Below are 24,750 nucleotides of genomic sequence, written 5' to 3' on the forward strand. Positions count from 1 at the left end.
GGAGCTTTTGTTTTGAAACGTCAGCGCGCCGTGGTGGCTGGTCACGTGGTCTTCCAACATGGCCGTACCCTCTCGCAGTCAGCAGGGCCAGTTTAAACGACAAGCCGCAGATTCAAACTGACGACTTGAGACGCGGCCAGAGGAGCTTTTAGGTAAACCCGTCGCTTCTTCAGCCCCGCAGACATGAGCAACAACGACGTTATCCTGTAAGTAACCTACTCCTGCTGCGAGCCCCTTCAGACGCCCTGCTTCGGGATTAACCGCAGCGGGTTTTGTAGCAGATTTAGCAGAAACTTTATGAAACATTCATGTGTCGTTCTTACGAAAGCGTAAACGAGCCTCCTTCTTCATTCATCACGTTTTATCAGAAATGTACTAAAACCAAACCGGCATGACTAGTGCGTATTTCCTCCTACGGGGCTCATTTACAGGAAAATTTGCTCTTTGAAAAACTTTGAAATGTTTTTTCGTAGTTTATTATTATTTTTTTTATTTTTACTCATTGAAAGTGCACCCGAGAAAATAGTTCATTCTTTCAGTCTTAATTAAAAAAAATTTTTTAAAACTATATATACATAAACACGTTATCCTAATCTCAGTCTTATTTTTTTTTTTTTTAGAATAATATATATTGAGTATTACATTTCTCTGACTCTTGCGCGGTTGGGATCCTTCCTCATTCAACCGTTTTCTTCTGCTGCTGGCAGATAAGAAAAGAGAAGAAGATTATCTGTCATTCTCACTCAGAGCAGGTCAGTGGGAATGACAGATTCTCAGTGTCATAAAGGGTTTTTTTGTTTGTTTGTGTGTTCTCTAAAGCTTAGGGTGTTCAACAATTTGGGAATGTAAGCTCCAAGCAAAAGGAAAAGACTGAAACTGGTAAGGCTGTGCCGTTACCCACATGGAAACAAGTCTGGAACAAACAAAGGCCATTCAGATGTGAAGAAGCCATTCCTTCAAAACAAATATAAAGAGCCTGGTTATATTCAAACTGCATTCAAAATCATGTCTTGGGATCTCCTAATGACCATCCTGACATTTGAAAGAGAAACAGAGAGGCTTCTAAACCTTAGAACTTCATCGCAGTTGCTTAACACGGTGGTGGCAGCGTCATGTTTTAGTGGGTTTTGCGACAGTATCGTGAAGAAGAAAGAATACATGGAAATTTTGGAGCAACTCATTAAACCAACTAAATCTAAATCGTTGTGATCAGAGCCATTCAGTTTTAAAATGTAATTCTGTTCTATCTGATGGCAATAAAATGTATGTAAACCTCTGGATTTGAATGCTGTCTGCCGTTATTCTGGGATTTGGCGAATATAAATAATTTAGGTAATCCTAACTGATCTAAAACAGGAAAAACAAAAAAAATAAAAGCTTAGTCACAGTCAATGCCTCGTCATAAATAGTCCACACACCCACAATGAGTCAGAGGGAATAATAACAGTGACCAAAAATGTGCTGTGCTATGGTGGCGCAGCGGGTTAACACGCCCCACATTTGGAGGCCTTAGTCCTCGACGCAGACGTCGTGGGTTCGACTCCCGGTCCTGTCTGCCTACTGTCGCAAAAAATACGAGCCACTAGCGCCGCAAAAACTCGGAGAAGAAAAAAAAAAGTTTTCTAGCTTCACATACTATATGTAATGACGGCAGGATTATACTACCGTACATATCCTGCCGTTATTAAAATGGCAGGATTCCCCAAAACCCTCTGGTATTTTCAAATCCAGCATGCTCCATAAGCTCAAAACGATAAAGTAGCTAAATTTGCTATCAGCCTTCCTGTTATCTCCTCTGTTTTGCCATGTCACCGCCTGCGATATATCAAAATATGGTCGACCCTAACAGAAAAGTGTCAGATGCTCAAATGGCTAAAGTAGGACACGTTTCCTCATTCCATAGCATTAACTTTTTCCCTTTAAGAAACTTTTTATTGCTTCCTTTGACTTTCTGTTTAAACAAAACACAAAAAAGAAGAACGGCAACTTTGAACCTACGTCGCTTATAAACTATCTAACTAATCCAACTTTTTATTTTGTAAGTCTTCAGCTGATTAAGCTGAAAATCTGATGATCTACCCGTTGGTTCTTTGTGCATCTCTAACTGGATATTTCTTCCGTCCAGCCCCAAAGACTTTCCTGAGCTGAAGAACGATACATTCCTGCGAGCGGCGCGAGGAGAAGAACCCGAACACGTCCCGGTCTGGTGCATGAGACAGGCTGGGAGGTATTTACCAGGTACGGATGACCTTTACCCTTCTCACAAAGAGGCTGAAAGCTCTTGACTATTTATGAAAACGGTTTGACATCGTACATCCTACAATAATTTTTTTTTCTTTTTATACTAAATCGTTTTGCCTGTCGGTAATCCCTTTCCTACCGTTGAATGTTTGTCTGCAGAGTTCCGCGAGATCAGAGCTGGGAAGGATTTTTTTGACACATGCAGGTCTCCTGAAAACTGCTGTGAGCTCACCCTGCAGGTAAAACTCCAAACATGATTTAGGGGAGAAAAAAACAAAAGGCCTGATTTGGTGGAGCGCTTTCTTGGATTAATAAAGCTATTAATCCAATTCACTTTGAAATATTCGCTTTTCTCCTTCTAGCCTTTGAGGCGTTTTCCCTTCGACGCGTCCATCATCTTCTCTGACATCCTGGTCATCCCACAGGTGGGTCACCTAGCAACAGCCACGGTCATTAAACGTGTCCATGCGGAAATGGAGGATAGGCTCTGACACCTCTAGTCTGGTTCAAGTAAAATATATTTGACGAGCTGAAAGAAATTTGGTGTATGTTTACAATATGTTTTGTAGAAGGTAAGGTAATTTTATTTATATAGCACATTTTCAGCAAACAAGGCAAGCACTTGTATTTTATTTAGCTTGACATCCCGAAATAAAATTCAATGCAGAATTGACCTAATTTTTTCATTTTTCTGAACTGCCCTATGTGGAGGTGTGAAATCGCACAGACCTAAATCTGTGGAGCCGTTTCTGTCTTTGCCCTTCCATTCAGGCCATGGGAATGGAAGTCCAGATGCTGACCGGCAAAGGTCCGACGTTCACCGACCCGCTGAAGGAACCCGAGGACCTGCAGCGCCTACGGGCCAAGGTGGACGTCAACAAAGAGCTGGACTACGTCTTCAAAGCCATCACTCTGACCAGACACAAGATCGAAGGGAAAGTGCCGCTCATCGGCTTCACGGGCGCGCCGGTGAGAGAGAAACCCAGACCCGCCCAGCGGTCGGGTCCATGTCTAGAAAACTCCAGAAGCGTTTTAACCGTTTTGTCGTGCCACAGTGGACCTTGATGTCGTACATGATTGAAGGCGGCGGCTCCACCACCCACTCCAAAGCCAAGCGCTGGCTGTACCGCCACCCAGACTCCAGCCACATGCTGCTGAAGATGCTGGCCGACGTGATCGTGGAGTACCTGGTGGGACAGGTAGCGGCCGGAGCGCAGGTCAGAACCCCTCCGTTCTCAGAACGCATTTAGAAATGTGTTGCCACTTGAAACACACTTAACAGGGACACAATTCATGCTATGCAGGGCAGTGGAGGATGCCTCTTGCGAAGATAGACGTTGATTTGCTCCCGCCTACCGTCTACAGGGAGACGGGTTTTCCTTAGCATCAGCAGGAAATGCATCTGATTCAGCATTTTCATTTTAATTTCCAAAAAAAAAAACCCACACACACCACAAAAACCAGCCCCGAAACAAAAGTTGCCGTGAGTCGTTTGGTAGTTGGGTCATTCTAGTAATATAATTATACTTTTTTTCTTTAGAAGTGTAAGTGTCTAAAGAGGTAGTTGCATCCCTTTACACTTTTACATTTTGGCTTCTTACAGCCACACTTCAATATATTTTATTGGGATTTTCTTTTAGACTGACACAAAGTGAGCATGAATGTAACATTTTATTATTTGTAGTTATGTATCTTTATATTATTACTTATGCGCTGTGTGAAACTCCTGCTTTCTTCTTGTGTTTTCCTTTTCTTCGCCCACAACTAAGCCTGTCACAATAACACATTTTGCAGAAGGATAAATTGTCCCAAAAGTTATTGCAATAAACCATAATATTGCTGTTTTGAGACCCTTTAAGTAATATGGTGGTAATAGTGTAATAATGCAAGAACACATTCACAAAGATCAGTAAACTTTAAAATTCTGATGAAGATTTAAACACTGGGACAGGAAGGCATTTTAAATATCCAAAATAAATAAAGAGACAAAACAAATCATAAAGTCACTGTAAGCAAAACTGTCCTCCAAAAACGGGCTAGTTGAGACCAATGAACCAGACCAAAGAGATCATGTTAATTTCTCATTCGATTAATTGATTTATTGCAACAGCTCTACCCACAACACACTTCACTGTGCGTGACAAAATCTAATGTTAATCTAATTTAACACGCATTTCAAAACAGTTCCCCTAAAATACTAAAAATCTTCAGAGTTCTCTGCATTTAGAGTCTGACACATCTAGAGATCTAGCTAAACTAGATCTAAGCTTCCAGTTTATTAAAGTACAACTTTGCTTTTTTTTTCTCCCCTCGATGTAATGGCCCACTCAGTGACTCACGTTATATCGCCCTTACTCAACCACTTGCAACAAGTGTCCTCTCTCTGCCTACACGCTCAGGTCTAATGCACATGGGGAAATTCGCTGGAAGAGAGAGCTGTTGCTCAGAAATCATGAGCAGCTTTGACTCGCTACTGAGTGGCAGGATTTGCTAACCGGCTAATTTTACCCGGCCAAGGTTGTCGGTATTTGCAGGGGGAAAAAAAACCAACAAAAACTGAGATGCAGGGGAACTCGTGGAAAAGCATTTGTTTTGTTAGGGGTTAGCTAAGCCTTTTCATTGGGTTGTCGCTCTGCAGGCCTTGCAGGTGTTCGAGTCGCACGCCGGCATCCTGGGCCCCGTGGAGTTCAGGGAGTTCTCCCTGCCGTACCTGCGGGACATCGCTCGCCGTGTCAAGGACAGACTTAAGGAGAAGGGACAGGATGTTCCGATGGTGAGAGATGTCTCATCCAAAGATGCTTTCACATCATTCTACGGCATCTGATTTAAGTGCAGATAAGTCACCAGGGGCAGCAGCCCTTCTAAAGCCCTGATCCCATTCATTCATTCTCCAACCTGTGATTTGAACAAATTCAGATGGCTTGTGTTCCCTCACTGGCATGGTGTTGCTAAAATAACACCTAATCCCTAATGGGATCAATAAAAATGATGCCAAGTGCTGTGGCACACGATTACCTGTAGGTGGCAGCATTTGATCACAGCTGGGCTGTGTCTGCTGTTTGGATGTTCCAGATTGTGTTTGCGAAGGATGCTCACTACGCCTTGGAGGACCTTTCTGAGTCTCACTACGAAGTGGTGAGCTTGGACTGGACCATTGACCCCCGATCAGCAAGGTAACACACACACACATATCCAGTATATATAAACTTCTGCCACTTCTTACTACCCTGTGTGTCTATGTCTATCCTCCTCTCTTGGGGTTTGATACCTGGGAGGCAGCTAAAAGCCTAAGTGTCTAGTTAAAGCAGCGTTGGTGGGTCTGATTAACCATTTGCTGTGGATCCGCCCCTGATTCTCTCTCTCCCTCCTCCCAGTTTGTCACTGGGTGCAGGATTTAAGTCAACAAACATCTGCGTTTCCTGCTCCACTCATCAAATACTTAACCTGTTGGTTAAAGGATTAACAAGTGTGTGTGTGTGTGTTCAGGGAACGCACTGGAGGGAAGGTCAGCCTGCAGGGAAACATGGACCCCTGCGCTCTGTATGCGCCAAAGGTAACATGTACTTCCTGTTTGCTCAGACTTCCATATTGACAAACGAACAACTCTGGATAATTAAGTCTCTTTTATTCATTATAAATTGAAAAATAGTGAATATCTTTTCTATTTATAGTTTGGATCATTAATAAAGCCAAATTTAGTTTAATTTCACCAAAGGCTGAAACAATTAATTGTGATGAATTAATTTTTGAAAGAATAGTCAACTAATCGATTAATCATTAGCTGGAGTATACAGTCTTAAAAGAAAAGGACATCAGGAGAAGTTGTGTCAAAAAAACATAACAGACTAAATTTCAAAATGTTGGAAAAAGTTTTTGTTTTGAATGAAAATTTATGGGGGGAAAAAAAACCAACCCCAGTCCACAAGCATCCTCATTCCAAACACGTTCACTTAAATTTTCATCACTTGGTACATGTTCACATTATTTATTGACTGTGACAAAGAATATCAAATATATTTTTGAATTTAACTGAAGATATGACTTAATACAATATACTTTATATTGTATTTTATATACAATAAAATATAATGACTTAAATATTGTATAGACTAGGTCATCAAATCAATCTGTCAACTACGTTGGCTGTAGGGATTTTTAATGTCCAGCAGGTGTCAGTATTCAGTGACACAGTATCGATACAGTTTTGCTATGGGTCGAAACGCTTCATGACGCCTCATTTACCCATCACTAGCGGTGGCAGTATGATGCTTTGGGGATGCTTTTTATCTTTCAGCAGGGAAAATTTCTACAGCAAAACTGTTCAAACAGCATTATTTTAAGACCAATTAGTAGTCTCTAAATATGTTTTCAGTTTGTATTGGTAAAAAAAAAATGTTGCGATTACGAACTGCTTTGTTTTGGTCTTTCGAACCAAATCCTAATAGAATACAGTTTGATTTTGTGGTTGTAATGTGGGGGAGAAACGCATGTGACCAAGTGTGAGCAATTCCTTCTCAGAAGTAATCCCCTAAAGCTTAACTCATCGCTCTGGTTCAGGAACAGATTTCGGACGTCGTGAGGAAGATGCTGGAGGGTTTCGGAACCAGGGGCTACATCGCCAACCTTGGCCACGGCCTGTACCCCGACATGGACCCGGAGAACGTCGGCGCCTTCGTCGACGCCGTGCACCAGCACTCTAAGCTTCTAATCAAACAAAAATGAAGACAGGAATAGAGGATGTATATTGCTGATGATGTAGAAAAGAATGCATTATTTAATTGAAAATCATGTATGTGTTTTTGAATACAGATTATTAAAATTTGATTGATTGATTGATTGATTACAGATTATCACCTAGTCTGTTTTACATCAGGATAGAAAAAAAAAACACCGCATTTCCATTTTGTGCAGCTTTTTAGGAAAAACATCTAAGATGAGCTGTTTTTCTCTCCAGCTGTGATGTGTTTATCTGACCAGGAGTGGATTATGTATTTTTGGATTGAAAAGCAATCGCATGATTTTTAGCAAGTAGATGTGCATGTAGAGCTCATCTTAAGTGCTGCAGCATCATATTAGCGATCGCATTCGATCTGTTTGGCAGGTCTAAAGCAGCTCGGATGATGAGTATTAAGATTTTAGTATTTATCCCAGCGATGTTAGTCTAGCGCTTACAAATACATTCATAAAATAGATATCTAAATACAATTAGAATCTATAACGTAGCTTGTTGTCAGGCAACGTGGTTCCGTTTGGAAAGCTGATAAAGGAAAAAAAACAAACGGGGATTTAAAAACGGGTGATTTGCTTAAAAGGGTTTTTGCTTTAAAGGAACATTTTACATTTTTTTCCAGGGTAAATGCAGCACAGCAGATGTTGACTGCTACCCAACACCCTGTCTGAGCAAATTCCCCCGTTGAATATTAACAAGAGTACGTTTAAAAAAAAGAAAAAGTTTGTATTTAGTTTTATTAGATGTTTGTTGTACTACAAGATGGTGCTTAAGGATATAAGGACGGCTCATCCTTATAATCGACTCATTTCCCTGAAAAATGGCATTTTATTATATTACTCCATGTTAATCTAATGTGAAAATCCCACATATGCCACCAATAAGCAAGTTCATTAGTTTTGAATTGTCTTTAATCCACACAGATACAAAATAAAACGTCGAGGCTCAAATATAGTGTCGTGAAATGGTGTTTAAGCCCTTAATGATTTGGTTTTTATGCATTTTTTACTACTGCTTCAGAACATTAAACCAATTTATGTACTAGTGAAAGACAACACAGGCAAACACAAAATGCAGTGTTTATATAAATATGTCTATTATTATGGGAGGGGAAATCTACAAATCTACATTTTGTTAAAACATGTCTTTCATCTCTAATAACGTTTTCATAACCATGTTGGTTGTATTTTTATTTCTCCCTGAATAACCTCCTTTATGTAAATACCCCAATGTTTTTTATTTACTTGTGTTGTCTGTGAGTAATATTTAAGGTGGCTTGACGTTCTGAAACAAATATTTAAAAAAAAAAAAAAAAGTATAGAAATCAGGAAGCAGGGCAGACACTTTTTCACACCACCGTTCGTATGCAGTCCTTTAGAAAGTGTTGGGGGGTGGGGGGGGAGAACTCAGCACAGAAATGGTAGAGCTCATTTCCTCTAGTTGGTTTCTCAACATGCGCCCAACGTTTATTTGATCATTTCATTTCGTAACACCCAACCATCTGAACCAAACAATTCACATCCGATGAAAGGAAGTTGGTGAAGTTGTTAACATACCAGGGACCACCAAGGCTTTAAGCCCATCGCAGCCTGGATGATGGTGGTGTGAGTTTTAAAACATGCAGGATACCGGCCCCTAAGAGCCACAATCGAATTTCTAACATTGTGTTTGGAAACCAACCAACCAACCAACTTAAAGGAGTTCCATGCTTTCCGATGAATAGAGCGATCAAACATGAAGCTAAGAGACATTTCACCAAACAACAATTTGAACCTTAATTTATCATTTCGATTTTGTGTGTGTGAGAAGAGAGAAAATTACCCACTGCCGTGGAGGTAAAGGAAGCATATTCCATAGTTGGGATGAAAACGGAAAGAATAATAAAAAGAAGAAAGAAAGCTTGATTGATTATGTGCGATTCAATACTGAGGCCTGGTTAAGAAAATGGGGCAGAGGCGCGACAGTCGCTGCGATCGAAAATGGGACAGGGAGTGAGACGGTGTCCTGCCGGAAGGTGTGGGAGTCTGTTTTTAAACGGCGAGTCCTCTGAGAAACGCTTTAAAATGAAGGGGCTGAAGAAATAAACAGCTCAAGTAGTGCGTCACAGTTTCACGGTTTTTTTAAAGAACACTTTGGGAAAAAAAAAAAGTCGACTTATTAATGATGTGAGACATTCAGTTTCTGTGGCGTATAAATGCGAGACAGAGCTTCATTTTCTATTGGCCTCTTGCCACAAGGCTAGACAAGGACCCAAAACAAACCGGCGGAGAACTGTAGCAAAAAGGGGCTATTTTGCAGTCACCAAGTTTCCATGGCAACCCTTGAGCCATTCTCTACCAGCCAGTTGTTTTGGGAGGCTTGTCAGGAAAAGCCGTTTCTGTTCTACCATCACAAACATAATCAGGCCATGAAATTTGTGTCCCTTACAACTATTTTGTGCAGCTTACAGCAAAGAATGGTACAGGTTTAGCTTGCCAGCTAAAGGTGGGTCAAACTATTTGTTTTACGGCGCTAGGACGTACAAACGAAATGCAGGCAAATTCAAATGTTCTTAAAATAGAAAATATGATGGACTAAGTATTCATCTCTTAATAACCATGTTTCAGTTTAATTTCACAGTAACTAGGGCCACAAGCATGCAGTGATTTTTACTCAAGAGTGGATTGAGACAGAACCAGTCATTAAACTGGACTACATGGCAAGAAGAGAGGGAGACACTGGTCTTGTTCTCATCCTGAAAATGTTTACAGATTGGAAAGAAATGTAGCATAGTTTGATTCTTTATGAGGAAAACTACGTAAAATGATTCGCAAATACTCTTTCTGCAACGATCTGACAGGTTTGTCTGGCAACTCAAATGTTGCCTGGTTAGTTTATTGTTAAGGAGATTATAATAAGTAAAAAAAAACATGTAAAAAAAAAAACAAAAAACAACAAAATATTTAAATACATTTATCTTTAAGATATGAAAGTGTGCCCAATGATCATGTGCACCTCTACTGATAATCTCTCTTGACCTGGATTAGATTCGGATTAATTCTAGTTGACAGTTTTGAAAAGACGCGTTTGTTAATTTTTAGTAGATTTTTGCATTATTCCTCATCTGTCCGACCTGTAGATGGGCACATTTAAAACCTTATTTTAGTTATCTTTTAGTAGATATACAGTCTTCATGTTGATCAGTTTGTTTTGGGTTTTTTTTTCAAATTCATTGTAATATAATTAAATTCATCATTACACCTTGCTTTATTGACGTCTCTGCCTGATTTTGAAGAAAAAAAAACAAAACAACCTTGAACCACATCTTTTGTCACAGCCAAACAGTAATCCCTTTGCATTTATTCAATGTTTTAGACATAAAGTTTGTCACACTGAAAATAGGCCACCCCTCTAGAAATTCAAATATAGCCGTAAATCCTAATTTATCACCAGGCCCGTCACGATAACTAATTTTGCTCGACAACAAATTGTCCCAGAACGAATTGCAATACATGATCATATTGTAGTTTTGAGGCCGTTTTCAAGTAATACAACAATAATAATGGCACACTAAGAACACGCTATAAACTTTCAATTCTAATGAACATTTAAACACTGGAACGGAAGACATCTTAAACAAACAAAACCTCAGAAACAACAACTAACATGAATTATGAAGACTGTAAACAAAATTACGGTACCTTTAAAAAAAGGGTCTAGTTGAGACTAAAGTACCAGACTGAAGACTTTTATCATTCAGTTTTTGGTAAAAAAAATAAATAAATAAATAAATAAAAAAGAGAGAAAAATGATAAATCAAGCAAATAAAAATGATTGAGTTTCTGATTGAGCGAAACTCCGGTCAAAAAGGAAACAAACACGATAGAAAACGATCAAAAGTAATCACTAAGAATCAACGGTGTTTACTGCTGAGGATGGGACTGCAGAGATACCCTTCCCTCCCCCTCCGGTGACGTGATGTTCCCCAGATTTGTCCAAAACAAAAAAAAAAGAAAGAAAGAAAAACAAAAAACTAAATCAGCAGCAGCACATAAACAAACAGATTTAAAGGAATCTGCTTATCTGCCGTTCTTAGCTGCGTCCCGGAGCCAAACTGAATTTTGGATTAACTGATCTCTTCTCTGAGCCTCTGTAATGATTACAGTAATGAAGCGCTCCGTTTCTGTCTAATAACATGCAGCTTTGTGTTTACTCCAAATTTTTCAGTCGTCCAATCCGGCAGGGATAAGAAAAAAATATAAACAGGTATTGGGCCTGAAACATAGTCAGTTCGCTTTCAGCATATTATCTGAGTTTTTAACCAAATCTGAACCATTTCAAGTTATTTTATGTATATATAACCTTTTTGTTCTCCCCACGTTAATTTGCAAGCAGTTGTAATGACCAGACAGAGCCTATGAACATCAGTGTTCATGGAGTAATTTTAATTCTAAGTTTGGCCTGCATTCCTGTCAAATTCCTGGAATTTGTCCGGAATGTTGCTCATACTTGTTTTTTCTTACGTTTTATGATAAAACAGATGAATCCATCTCTGTTCTTTTAAAAGAACACGATTAGTATTACTCCTAACCTCAGTGTTTGCGTGTGTGTTTTCGCTCTGTCATTGAAAATCTCTTTGTAATTAGATACTTTTTATTAACTATAAATATTTATATTTCCAAGATGTTGCCACACCGGTTAAGACTCATACTAAGCCATGAGGACAGTTCTGTTTTACTGTAGCAGTGTAATCTCAAAATTAATCTGAAATTAACACTAAAATCCAACCTTGATTATGACCGCATTTATTCACTGGGTAAAACAAAAAAAAAAAAAGTTAAATAAAATCCACAGTGGGGTAAATTGATGGCATCTATGTTGGCAATCCTTTGTACAATCAACAGAGCAACATTGAGTTCTCTCCTATACTAATATTTCAGAAGGTTGACACATCCAGAGCATCTCTCCAGATCCTCCGAAGTCCTGGATCCTCTGATTTTAGGTCTGGTGACTGACTGGTTGGTTTTGGGTCTTTATCCCGCTCAGATACAATAAATGACTCATTTCCAGTTTTCTGGCTGCATCCAAAAGATTTTTAAAAATTTTTTATTTAATCATGTATTATGTAAAGTAACGTTGTTGTCCAACAAGGTTCCCATGGCCTTGAAAGGGAAACAGGCCCACTGCATGACTGATCCTCTACCATACGTCCATAGGACATGCTGGGCTAAAACACTCAAACTGAGTCTTCTCTGGCTAAAGCGCGTGGTTCTAATTCAAGTTCCAGTCGATCGGTGGTGGCCTTAACTTGTCCAATCAAAGGCAACTCAGTTCAACCCAATACAGTTTAACTATTAACCAAAACTCAAAGAATCTGTGTGATGGCCAGTGCCTTGGGCGCAGAGTCCACTGATCCTTTTCGAACCTGAAGCATCAACACTTCTGGTAAAACTTCAAAAAAGATGAATTCAGTGTGTGTTACAGATACCAATGCAGCACCCCTGATGTGCGCTCACACCAGTAATCGTTAGACGTAGAGAATACGGTTGGGTACTCACGGGGGAAGAGACTTTCTGGTTTATTTATAGCCCTACTGACGGTTGACTGTTGGGTAAATTATGATGTATTCAAATGAAGCTCACGTCTAGTGCACCATTGTGGTTTTCAACCCAATGGTTAAGTTAAGGTGGTCCTTATTTCTAAGTAACCACAGTCGTCAAGCAGCAAAACGTCGCGGCCCCAACGCTGTACCTGCAGACTGTTGTAGGGGAATCGTTGCTGCTTTATCACACAGAGCACAGCTGACAACAGCTGCGTTTTCATTGACCATGTAGTTGCGCAAATTTGGAATTCCGAAAATAAATTTGCTTAATGGAAACATGGCAAATATGGAAAAAAAAAAACCTCGTGTTTTTCTTTTTTTTTGCTAGGATGAGGTGGTTTTTCGGCTGTATTGAAATGAGTGCATTTCACAAAACTGCAATGGAAACACTTTTTTTTTTCCGCATCACACAAATCGTACGATCAACAACCAGATGTTGCTACTGGCGGAAAAGACGAAGGAGATGACAGGAAACGGTGGGAGGAGGATGGCGCGGCGTGGTTTTGTAATTTATCACGTGATTGTAACTGCGGTTCTATTTGATGGAAACATTGCAATTACAAACGTGCACTTTACCTGCACGTTAGCGGAATATTGCTAACGTTTTGCGCACAGTCGTAATGGGAACGCAGCTACAGTGAGCACATTTTTTCAAAATCTGACACGTTTACAGACGCAGAGTGTGGATCAAAATACACTTTACGTGGAGCGGTGAACATGCAGCAGCACTTTTTGATCCTTTGTTTGTGTCGTTGCCGAGCACACTTTAGCGTAAAATGGAAATGTAGAAATCCAGCCCTCCACATATTAAAAAGACTGCACCGCAGTGAGTGTTATTAATATTTACAAAACTACACAAAGCTCAAAGCAGCCGAAGAGGAGAATAAAAAAAAAAAAAAACAGAGCGGTTTTTTATTCATCCTTGTCCTTTGTGTGTTGTAGTACAATAAACAAGTACACACTCGCTCAAACACGCCTACACAAACTGAACACACACAAAGCTTTTGTTGTGGGCACATAAATAGCGAAGACAAATGAACAAAAATCACCGCTGATTGGCGACAGGTAAGACTGAAGAGGCTACGGCTGTGTGTCAGTGGGCCATCTGGGAATAAAGTGACAGTCTGCACGTGTGTGTGTGTGTGTGGGCATGTGTGCGCGGATGTGAGACAGGAAGAGAGACAGTGAGAAGGTTGTAACAATGAATCTGTGCTCTTTAGAAATGGAGATCAATTTCCACATGGTTGCTTTTAAAGGCTTTGGCAGGAGAATAATATATAAGTGTGTGTGTTTTCGGTGTGCGTTTCTGCTCGTGTTTGTGGCTCTGAATGTCTACATGCGCACAAATCATCTCATTGTGTGCATTAGCATCATTGTGTGTGGGCTTTTATGTGCTTAGTTTGTGCACAGGGAATGAACAGGTGGATGTGTGCCTCCGTATGCGTGTGTGTGTGTGTGTGTGTGTGTGTGGGTGCGTGTGTGTGTGTGTGGGTGGGTGTCTTTGAAGGAGGTCCAGGCTCCATCTCTCAGCAAATCAGCAGGCCTGAAAATCCAATCTGCCTGGAGAGGCAGCAAGCTGTACATCATCTGTCATGGACGGACACTATCAGCGCTTTATCAGTGACCACCCCCTCCAAACACACACACGCACAGCATATCTTCCAGTGACCACATGCATGAACGAACGTACACAGCCCACAGTGACAGAGACTGATAGGCATTATTAACTGTGGTGGTTGTGTGGAGGAGAGCAGTGGGGAGGGCAGAAGCAGTCAGTGAAACTCTGGCTTCAGTCTAAGCTGGACCCTGAGATGCTTCGCACCGATTCAGATCCTGACAGCTGTGACCGGCCTTCTTTGCCGACGATGCCTTCCTATTCCCGGCAAGTCTGCCATGTTAGCCACAAACGACAGCGTGTCACCTGCAAGCCTGCAAATGGTTAGCAGCTTGAATAATAGCACCTAGCTGGGATTGCGCTCGAGCGTTGCTGAGGCTGTGATGTCAGCGTCCCACTGCTGCCGTCGGTACCGGCACACCAGTTGCGCCGAATTTACTGCTGTTCTCTTCCTCTTCACTCTCTCCACTACTTGGATAGTGTGCCCATGCAAGGCAGAAGATCAGTCATGTGGAAAAACACAGATCAGACGTAACAGTGTGACCACTGGCGGGTGAAGCACTAGTGTCAGGGCAGTTGTCGGTGTCAGGGCAGATGTCGGTGGAATGTACTGGGAAGCAGGTGAGCGTTCCATCCTCAGAGTTGATGTAGAAGCAATAAAAAGGGAAGAGGATACCGACCTGAACGGAGCCAGACTGGGCTCCGAAGATGCCTTGACTCCTGTATCAAGAGTCAAGGTTCATTGAGGTTTTGCCATGGTCATGTGGTCTGATGGAGAGGAGAGGAGCTGCTGTCGCTGAAATTTCTGAGGAAGATCATGTTGTTCCCAATAGAAATATGTCAGAACACACGGTGTATCAAAGTTTGGGGCATATGGGGGAAGCAGAGCTGGAGAACAGTCAGGATACCGATGCCTCAATCAGTGAAGTTACACACAGTGGTAGTGTCCAGGAATTTTACTCAGGTAAGAATAGCTATACTTTATAATAAAGTTACTCAAGTAAAACATACAGAGTAGTAAAAATACTACCAACAGTACATCCTTTTCAAAAGGTTATTCAAGTAAATGTAACTGGGTATAACTCAACTCTGACAAGGATTCCTTAACTTATTCACAGATTGTTAAGCATATTGCTGGCAATGTTGAGATCCGCTGTCTAATACGTGGTCACTTTAAGATCCAGAAATGGCACAAAAAAGTCTAATAAACCAAAGATGACCAGCCTACCACCGTTCCTGGTCCTCCTAAAGAAAAGAAAAACGACTAAATAATTTAGGAGTATCAGTAATGGACAGCTGGCTGCCACACCATGTAGCTGTTATGAGTGTTTTGATCACAGCTAGCCTCAATCAGTTCAAAAAGAAAGATTGTGTATAATTTACTAGCGCGTGCAAACCATCAGCATGAAAGTCAAGCTAATAGTCTAGTAAATACTCATAATTTGAAATATATTGAAGAACGGGTTGTGGTTTGTTAATATTGGTGCCATTTTTTGCGGGTCACATGACATGTCTGGTGGAAGGGATTGCCACAGTGTTGAGTCTGAGTCCAAAAGTACACAACAGCACGAGGGATGTTTCAGCAAAGGACAAAAAGAGGTTGCTGAAAACTCCCAGTCTCTCGCTTTACGTAGTTTGCAGGTGTGTGTGTTTGTGAGAGAGAAAGAGAGAGAGAGTCCTCAGTGGTTCTGTCTGCACAAGCTGAAGAAGGAGAGAGGTGGAGGAAGATTGGGGGAGAAAAAGATTGAGCACATAGCAATCAGTCCTCCATCTATCTGTCTGGATAATTAATATAAATCTGCTCATTTATCATCAGCCAATCAATCTAGATTTACAATCCAACACACAAGCACTCTTTGCATTTTTTGATAGCCTGATTGTCTGGTTAGATGGCTCTGCAGAAATCTGTAATGAATGAGAATGAAGCGGTGAAGGAGGGCATAGAGGAAAAATATTCTGATTAGAGACAAATGAGCGAGAGATTGATGGAGCTATATAAGGCGGCACAAGCTTCATTTATCACTAATTCTGGGCTGGTTGGATGGGCAAAAAAGCAAAGAGGAGACCACCTCGGCCTAGAAGCGAAATACATTTCTATCAGAATGACTAATACTGGACTGATAGACAAAAACAGCCTGGACTTATCGGCTTTTAAGATAGGTGTGTAACTCGCGATAAACTAAGTACAGACACGGCAAAAAAAGGGAAACTAGAATGTGGGACATTCTAGTTGTCACCATTAGCTGGTAGCGCCACCCTGTGTAGACTAAATAGAGCAGAAAGTCCAATTCTGAATGGCTCAAAAAACAAAATGAAGGGTTTGGAGCGGCCGAGTCCAAGGGTCTGAAATCTGTGGCTCCTTTAAAATCAAGTAAGAATGGCTTTTAATTATGAAAGGTAACAAGTTAGGGCGCTTTTAGCATATTTAATATAGCATAAAATGTCTACAACGGAGTGGTACCAATGGCACAAGGCTTTCATCTGCGCAGAGTTCAGCTAGCCTCATGCTACAGTGCAGTTCATTTCCTGTTATAAAAACTGTAAATAGAAATACAATTTAGCTCAATTTCATCAGCATTCAAAATAAAACGGTTCATTTAGATTTGTAAAATGTTTTTGTTTTTTTTGGCGCTATGAAAATGTTTATTTTATTAGGGGCAGCATTATGTAAAATTAAATACTTGCTTCTTTTCTTCTTTTTTTTTTTTTTTAGCTTTATATCATGTTTTTATGTTATTCCATCATCAAAAACATACCCGGGGTGTTGCCTTGATTCTTTCACGCGCGTTTGAGAACTCCTTGAATCTCCCGTGGCAACCATTCAGATGCGGAAAACGCCCGGGTGGACCTGGTACCGTGGTTTCCGAGCTTCCACGTCTCACAGCAGCCACTCGCCCCTCTCAGCTCCTTCACACTTAATCAGCAGCAATCAGAAACAGCTGATGGAACTGCGTCACAGCTAACCTCATTATGCTAGCTACTTCTCAGCGCGACGCTGGTAAAGACGTTAAACGGCTAACAGAGGAGCCATGTTGTGACGACTTCCGGGGGACGGAGTTTCAGAAAGAGAGGGAGACCCAATTTCAATTCGCTGATTTCTTTTCAGACATATTTGAAGAATACGGGATTTCTAGAACCACTGGAGGTAACAGTTACTTGATAGTACCATAAAATGGCACTATGTGGCTGGAAAATACATAATGCTGCCCGTTTAATTGAAATTTCTTTTCCTAATACCTTCTTGTCTTATTGATAAGGCAGCTTATATGCTGTTTAATAATACATTTCCACATTCCTAGGGTCAGTTTAGTGATCCGAACATGAACTACATCCGGGTGCAACTTTGCTGCATCTTAAATAATGTGACGATAGAACAGTAATAATTGCACAGAATGTTGTAACACTCTTTCATAATACAAATAAAACTTATCTGCAGCCAGACTGAAAAATGTCAATATTATACCAAATGCATCAAACCCACTTTAACATGTAATCTGCTAAACATAGCAGCTAGTTTGGCAGCTAAACAAAATGTTATTTTTCAAATAATTGTGAATAAATTCAGGCTAAAGGCCTACTCTACAATTAGGGTTTAATTTTGCGCTCAATTTCTTAACAAAATTCCAACCATCGCCATGTGTTTCACACTTTATTTATAGAAAAGCACTGAGATCTCAACACAAATCAATATAAAATGGTAGTAGCGTTACATAAATAGTAATAAAATCTTGCTTTATAGACAGTAGCTCAAGAAGTCGCACAAAAAAAAAAAGGTACAAAAAAAAGTGATGATAAGCTATGATACTTCTGTGGCAACAAATACTGGAAATACCTTTTCAAAAAATCAGTAGCACAAAGAGGCAACAAACACTTTCAATTATCCCTTAAGTTAAGAATGGATCTGAAACGAAAACAAAACGGGGAGGTGAACTACATCTCTACTAGCAAACAGTAATCTCCTACAAACAAAAGAAAAGAGTTGGGGGTAAAACTTAAACAGAACCCTCAGGAATTAGTTTCGGGTTACGCAGTTGGTGAAGTGGTGTCGCCTGTGGACCTTTTTCGAAAATCTGTTAATGTTAGGATGTCGAAGCCTCGCATCTTTTAGTTTTGCATAAGCTGGCCGTGTGTGTGTGCGGAGAGAAAACGCCGCGACACGCAGCTTCACATCCTAGATCGACAGAAGAGACATCCAACCTCGTGGGGACAAAAACAAGTAAACGGCAGTAATGTAAAAAAAAAAAAAAAAGTCAACTCTGAGAAGAAAATGTTTTTCTTTTTTTTTTAAATGGTATCATGAATGAAACAGGCCATCAGGTACTGTTGCCAACACAAATGTTTGTGTTATTCCGTCTCACTGCAGAGTAACCACGCAAGAAGACACCGAAGGCTCCGGTAATGATAATAAAGGACAGAAATAAAGTAAAAAAACAAAGACGCACAAAAAAAAAGAAAGAAAGAACTTTGTACATTGATCGGTCAGAAAGGCATTTTCTACCATTGGTTCATTTTTTTTTCTCCTTCGCCTCAACCTCAAGAAGTTGCAGCAGATGTAACATCAACCCAACGCAAGCACTCTTCCTCTTTTCTCCATTCTGCCCTCCTTCTTCTTCTTCTTTCTGATAGTGGTTCGGCCCACCAGGTCTCGCCCTCCACATTTCCTCAATTTCATTCCAGGGCGAGATCCTCAAAGTGGTTCTGCATAGTCAGGTTTAGTACAAATCAGTTTACAAATGTATGCCTCCATCAATCTTCCCAACTCTTTTAAAAAACAAAACAAAAACAAAAAACAACTTTCTTCTTGGAAAACAGTTTTTTTTTGTCATTGCAAACTAAACAAAAATGATTTTTTTTTTTTTTTTTTTTTTTTTGTTAGCAAAAAAAGAAACAAAAGTACACAGGAGCACCTGAGAAATGCCTTGAAATCTTTGCTCTTACAAAAGAAACGGCGTCAAAATTTTCCCCACGCAGAACAGTTCAAGTACACCCCGCCGAAAATAAACAACAAAAAAAAAACCCACATAACATATTCATTATAAATAATTAGAACTTTACAATTTTCTCAATTGACACTTTATTATTTACAATATCTTAAATGCTTAATGCTACTACTTTTTGTTTTTGTTTCTTTAAGTGATGTCCCTGAGAACTGAGTTCGGCCTTTTTTTTTTTCTCCTCTCCCTCCTCAGTTTTTTCCCGCCCATTCCTCCATCTCCATCCGAAAAAGGCGCAGTTATCATGACCGACTTACCCGGGTACAGTTCGTAAAAAAAAAAAAAAAAAAAAAGTTTGCTCTCGTGGAATGTCGAAGCAGATAGGAAAAAAAAAAAATGTCCCTCTGTTCCAGAACCCTTCAACTCATGTAGCCTCTTTTATTTAAATACAGTATGGTTCTTATTCTGTGTGTCTGCCATTTCAAACTCAGTGATTAGAAAAAAATTTTTAAAATAATTTTAAAAATGTCACAAAACAATCAATAAATAAATGCAGGCAGGAACGTACTGAAGAGGTAACTGTGTGAAGTGCTTGTACATTTAGTCTGATCAGTTAAAGACTTAAGCTCTTGTTTAGAGATGACATTTTGCCACCGGGTGAGACAGCAGACCATGGAGAAGGTAACCTCCCGTGCCGAGCCACGCGGCCTGGAATACTTGCAATGAACGCGTCAAGTTGCGACAAAATACAGTAATTTTCGTGCGGTTCACTGTGCATCTCTGAAACCTTTGAGGGGAAAAGGCCACTCGTCTTCACAGTAAAGAATGATACACACCAGTAGTATTCACAGGAAGGTTCACAGATTTTTCCATCACAAGAACAACAAAAAAACAACAAAAAACAAATTTTATGGTTATTTAGCCTTAATAATTTTACACAGCCATCTTTCCATGTTTGATTTTAATCAAACATGGATGTGAAATGTGTCAAAAACATAAGGTTGGGGAATTCTTTTGAGCATATATATGCTATTTTGGCCGTCTACCAAAAGGTAGATTTAATTTATTTCATGCCTTTTTTTTGGGTCAATTTTCAAAAATGAAGTTCTGACACATAAAGTTTGTTAGCTAATGTACACGTATTAGCAAAAGTATGCTCATTTTTTTTCTTAAAAAAAATGATCTTGGAGAAATCTTAGCATTTACTTTCAGATGTTCACTTGATACTTTTAAAAAAAAATCTTTTGAAAAACCAAAAGTAAAAAAAACAACCTCAATTTAGTCAAGTAGCAAATGATTCATTTTGGCGGGACAACGGGTAGCAGACACTTTTTAAGTGCGCAATATATTTAAGGGGTTATATATTTATATTACTGTAATTACACAATAACTGATTAAAACAATTTTGTTAATTTTGTTAACTAGCAAACAATTATTTCAAGTGGTTAATGTACGAGGGCTAACTAGAGGTAAAGGATTAAGCTCAATGCTACAATTAGCATTAAAAATATGCTAACAGTAGTGAGGTATTATACTATAAGCCTAATACTTTACTGTCCACTAAATTTTCAAACCCAGGTGATGTAAATTTCCTCACAAGTCTGTGTGACTGATGCCTGAGTGTGGCGACAGTGACAATACAACTTTCCATCAAAAGGTGGCGCTAAACACTGTAAAGAAAACAGCCAGTCAAGAACAGAAAAATTAGTTTACTTCTTAAACAATAGAGTGTTCGAAGATTTTGCTGTTTTCAGCCACATTAATGCCCCCGTGAAACTATAGTGAAAACTGGATAACAACTTAAGCAGTTCTTCTTGGCAGCAAATTTTCTAAATATGTCCACGCTTAAACAAAACAAATGCGTACAATTCTCAGTTTTAGCCAATGTTCTTGTGATGGAAAAGGGATTCAGGTGACAAACTGATTTACGACCAAGTTCCAGGTCCAAAACTGTTGTCAAAGTTTCGCAATGAAACATAAAGATCGCCAGCTCAATGTCACAGAGTGATGAAACTAAAAGATATACCTGAATTAAACTGTTGACTGAATGTTGATGTTAGCGCTGACGCTTTACGCTTTTCAAAGCTTTGGCCACAAGCAGCAGAGTTAGCAGTGAAGTGGCATCTCAGGACATGAGGAACGCGTTCACCTCATCAAACATGGCATCTTATGTCGCTAAGAGGATGACACGAAGCATACAGTGTATACAAGAATATACTGATGTACACGTGAAGGCTAAACTAGGAACAAAAGCAGCCAGAACGTCACCCTCAAAACATGCACTGTCTAAAGCGTCACCCTCACCATGCAGCGGGGGAAGGTATTTAAATGTTCAACTAGTCTCACTAGACCCCAACTAGTGAGAACAGGTAGCTGTGTTATCCGTCCTCTCCGCTCTAAGAAGCCCTGAATGAAATGAGACAATTCCTAACAGAGGAGTTAAAGCCGACAGTTGAGGTATGACCTTAACACTGTGCGTTTTCAACCGTTGTGTGTTCCTTATGAAGTTCCCTTCACTTTGAGAAGCCAAATCTTCTTTACCTCTACAAAGACTACACACACCCAATCCAAAATGGCCGCAAGCCAGCAGGAAGCAAACATTTCTTTCTCTTTTATAATAACATTCTTTTAATGTTCTGATCATTTCAAAAGTATTAATTGGTTGAGTTTGATTCCTTGTTACTTCTGCGACACTTTAGGTCCTGTCTTTTGAAGCAACGGTTAACGTAGAGCGAGTACAGCGAACACTTTTTGGTTCACATTCCAGAAACGAAACACAACAAAAACTTAAGACTTGGTCAAGAAATGGCTCAACATTCAGAAGTAAAAATTCAAAAACAAAATAATAATAATAAAAAAAAAACTTAAATAAACCAATAAGTTTAACTACTTCCCAAAAAGAAGGTCTCTGAGACAGGGTTAAGGTCAGCCGAAGCGCTCCCTGACCAACATCATCAGTTTCTTTTTGCCCTTGTAGATCTGTTTCAGGTTGTCTATGAACTGGGCGAACTGAATAAGGCCGTCCTGTGCCAAAAGGAAAGTTTCCCGTGCTTTGCTGAGGAACTCTATGAACTCCCCGTAGTGCCGCGGACTGATGTGCGTCAGTCGAGAGTGCGTGGTGTTGATGTACGCCGAGATGGTGGCGTCCAGAAGCTGTCGTAGCGGCGCCTTGTCCGTTGACATGAGCTTCCCAGAGTTCCTTCGCCCGGGGATGCCGGCCAGTCCTGGCGCCGTCATGGTGCACCGCCGCAAGATGTCGGACAGCACTGTGGCACAGTGCACGCTCTTCACCACCAGCGGGATGATAGCTGCGAGTTCGTTTTTCCCCAAGGAGTGGCTGAGCGCGCAGGCCCAGAGCACGTCGTTAATGGCCGGGTGCGTGTCCTGGTTGTAGGCTAGGTTGAGGTGAGTCATGGCGAGAGACGCCAGCTTGAACGACCGGAGCGGATATCCTCGGTGCTCCATGTAGCGCGCGATGGTGAATAGCTGCGAGTACGTCATGCCCGTGGAGGCGGCGTCAATCACAATCTGGTAGGCCGTCTCGAAGGCGATGTGGTCCTTCTCGCAGAGTGTCAGAGCCGACAGGGCGCAGTTCTGAGGGTCTTTCATGGCGCACTGCAGCGCCAACGTCCTCGCACAGCTGGCCAGCTCCTCCCGCTGCGGGTAGTCCAGGCTGAGGCGCAAGATGGTGTTGTGGGACATGACGGTGGCCGCCACGATGCTGGTGGCCTCTGTCGGCGTGAACAGAGTGTACCAGCTCTGCAAGATGCTCACTAATGCCCGCAGACCTGTCAGGAGAGACAGATGGGATTGGACACTCAGTGCTTTGCCAGTTCTTCAAAAAATGGCAAGGGAAGGAAAACAGACACGATGACTTAATCATCATTTAGTGTGAACTTTTATGCAGAATCCTTGCCACTAATAATTTTACTACTAGAATTATTCGCAAACATCCAAATAAAGAGCCTTTTGCTAAATGGCATTTATTTGCTGAAATTTGTACATTTCACACTTAACCCTCCTGTTATGTTGCGGGTCAAATTGACCCGTTTTAAAGTTTAAAATATTTTTTTAAATAGTTGGAAGTATTTTTTTTTTGCATGAAACTTTTTCTATTTGTCTTAATAGGTGCACGCTACAAATAAATTAAAAATTTATTCATTTTACACATTTGTACCAACCCCTAGGTCTACTTTTTACATAGATACTGTTTGGGTCAATTTGACCCGGTAGTCAGGTTAAAGTGCAAAAGAAGATTAAAAAATGTCCAATTCTATATGTTTCCTTACAGCTATGAACCATATTTCACCACACACACACAAACACAACACATGCACACACACAAACACACCCCACCACACCCCTACATGCGCATGTGCACGCCCACAAGCCGACTTTCTCACTATTCTCTTTACTTCACTAGGAAACTGCGAGAAAGCAGGTGTTCACACAACTTTTGACAGGAATCTTTTCTGTTCCCGTGGACAAACTCCACCCACACTGAGTGGACACTCAGCAGAAGTGGAGGAAAACATAAATACTCTCTGCATGGCTAAATGATTTTAATCTGTTCTGGGTCCATTTGACCCAGAACAGTATGTGTGTCTCAAGTTAAAGATCACCCATTGAAAAAAAAAAAAGTGTAATATAAAAAAATTTACCAAAGATCAATTTCAAGGAAATTATAGTTTTTTATTTTTAGGTTTTTTTCAGTGGTCATTAAAAATGTAAATTCCATTTTTTATGTCCAAATGAGTAAATGAGCAGGTTGTCGTCATTGATCCTTAATTTTTGAGAAATAATAAAACATCATTGCACAAATATTAATTGAAATGGTTAGTATTGGAGTTACTAATCAGATACAAAAATGTTTTGGAGGAATTTTTTGGTTTCTGACACTATTGTATGATTAAACATTCCCTGGGTCAAATTGACCCATGAACAATTTTGCTGTACCTCAGAAACGAACATAATAGGAGGGTTAAGACACACAAAAAGCAATCCAGATTTCTGCAGGGTCTCCCCAGGCATATTTTCAGCCTGGCGGGCCACCAGGTTTTACTTGCGCCCCCACCAGGCTGAGCATTGTCTTATTTTAGGGTTTTTTTTATGTTTGCCTTATTTGTATCATTAACTCAAAAACACACTGGATGACTGCCCTAGCTAACCCAGGCTTAGCAGGTTTTTATGGGAAAACTTTATATCTTGATCAACTTTCATCCATTTTTGTAACATGCACAGTAAAGTAGTATAAATTTAACCCTTGTTTCTAGAATGGACAGACATTAAATATCTTGTAAAACTCCTTGAGCATACGAATTCAAGTTTGACACACGTTGATCTAGTTACTGGGCAGGTTACTGGTTTCTCAGAGAGTCACCAGTGCTAAAGCTGCCAGCTTTGTTTCACCCAATAAGTCAAACTGTGTCAACTTATAACCATACTCTGCACTTTTTCAGTCATGTTTCTTTATCCTCACTTCCCTCTAATCCTTTCTTAGCACTTCTGGCAGTTTCTTTAAAATCTCTGCATAAATTTTGTCAACCAGCAGAGTTACAGCTCTCTATCTCTCCTGCACTATCATCAAAATATTAAATACCTTATGGAAAACTGATGTTTATCCCTCCATGTGGTGAACCCAGCATATGTT

General features: G+C 40.3%; 2 protein-coding genes across 4 annotated transcripts in view; one reads left to right on the forward strand and one right to left on the reverse strand.

The window, feature by feature from the left end:
* The first annotated feature begins 33 nt into the window (after window positions 1-33).
* Window positions 34-7,079, forward strand: urod (uroporphyrinogen decarboxylase). Of its 2 annotated transcripts, XM_028019714.1 has the most exons (11): window positions 55-206; window positions 820-879; window positions 2,126-2,238; window positions 2,401-2,480; window positions 2,604-2,666; window positions 3,013-3,210; window positions 3,297-3,458; window positions 4,880-5,014; window positions 5,314-5,414; window positions 5,728-5,794; window positions 6,799-7,079. In XM_028019714.1, exons 3-11 carry the CDS (start codon window positions 2,211-2,213, stop codon window positions 6,961-6,963), a joined length of 999 nt encoding a protein of 332 aa, XP_027875515.1. In that variant the 5' UTR covers window positions 55-206; window positions 820-879; window positions 2,126-2,210; the 3' UTR covers window positions 6,964-7,079. The 2 variants fall into 2 exon arrangements, with proteins under 2 accessions (XP_027875514.1, XP_027875515.1); XM_028019713.1 differs by lacking the exon at window positions 820-879 and having other exon boundaries at window positions 34-206.
* A 10,723-nt stretch (window positions 7,080-17,802) lies between these two features.
* zswim5 (zinc finger, SWIM-type containing 5) overlaps window positions 17,803-24,750 on the reverse strand; it is a 67,787-nt gene continuing 60,839 nt past the window's right edge. For both annotated transcript variants that reach the window (XM_028019709.1, XM_028019708.1), the window contains exon 16: window positions 17,803-22,888. In XM_028019709.1, the coding sequence (XP_027875510.1) occupies window positions 22,026-22,888 (863 nt within the window). In that variant the 3' untranslated portion in view covers window positions 17,803-22,025. The remainder of the gene's footprint in view (window positions 22,889-24,750) is intronic.

This window comes from Xiphophorus couchianus, chromosome 6 (assembly GCF_001444195.1).
Source record: "Xiphophorus couchianus chromosome 6, X_couchianus-1.0, whole genome shotgun sequence".
Classification (NCBI taxonomy): domain Eukaryota; kingdom Metazoa; phylum Chordata; class Actinopteri; order Cyprinodontiformes; family Poeciliidae; genus Xiphophorus; species Xiphophorus couchianus.

Excerpts from the sequence above, each read along its gene's own strand:
- urod (XM_028019713.1), top strand. The coding sequence starts at position 184 with ATGAGCAACAACGACGTTATCCT. Across the intron at positions 5,015-5,313 it reads AGGGACAGGATGTTCCGATG|ATTGTGTTTGCGAAGGATGC; the intron begins GTGAGAGATGTC and ends TGGATGTTCCAG. Across the intron at positions 5,415-5,727 it reads ATTGACCCCCGATCAGCAAG|GGAACGCACTGGAGGGAAGG; the intron begins GTAACACACACA and ends GTGTGTGTTCAG.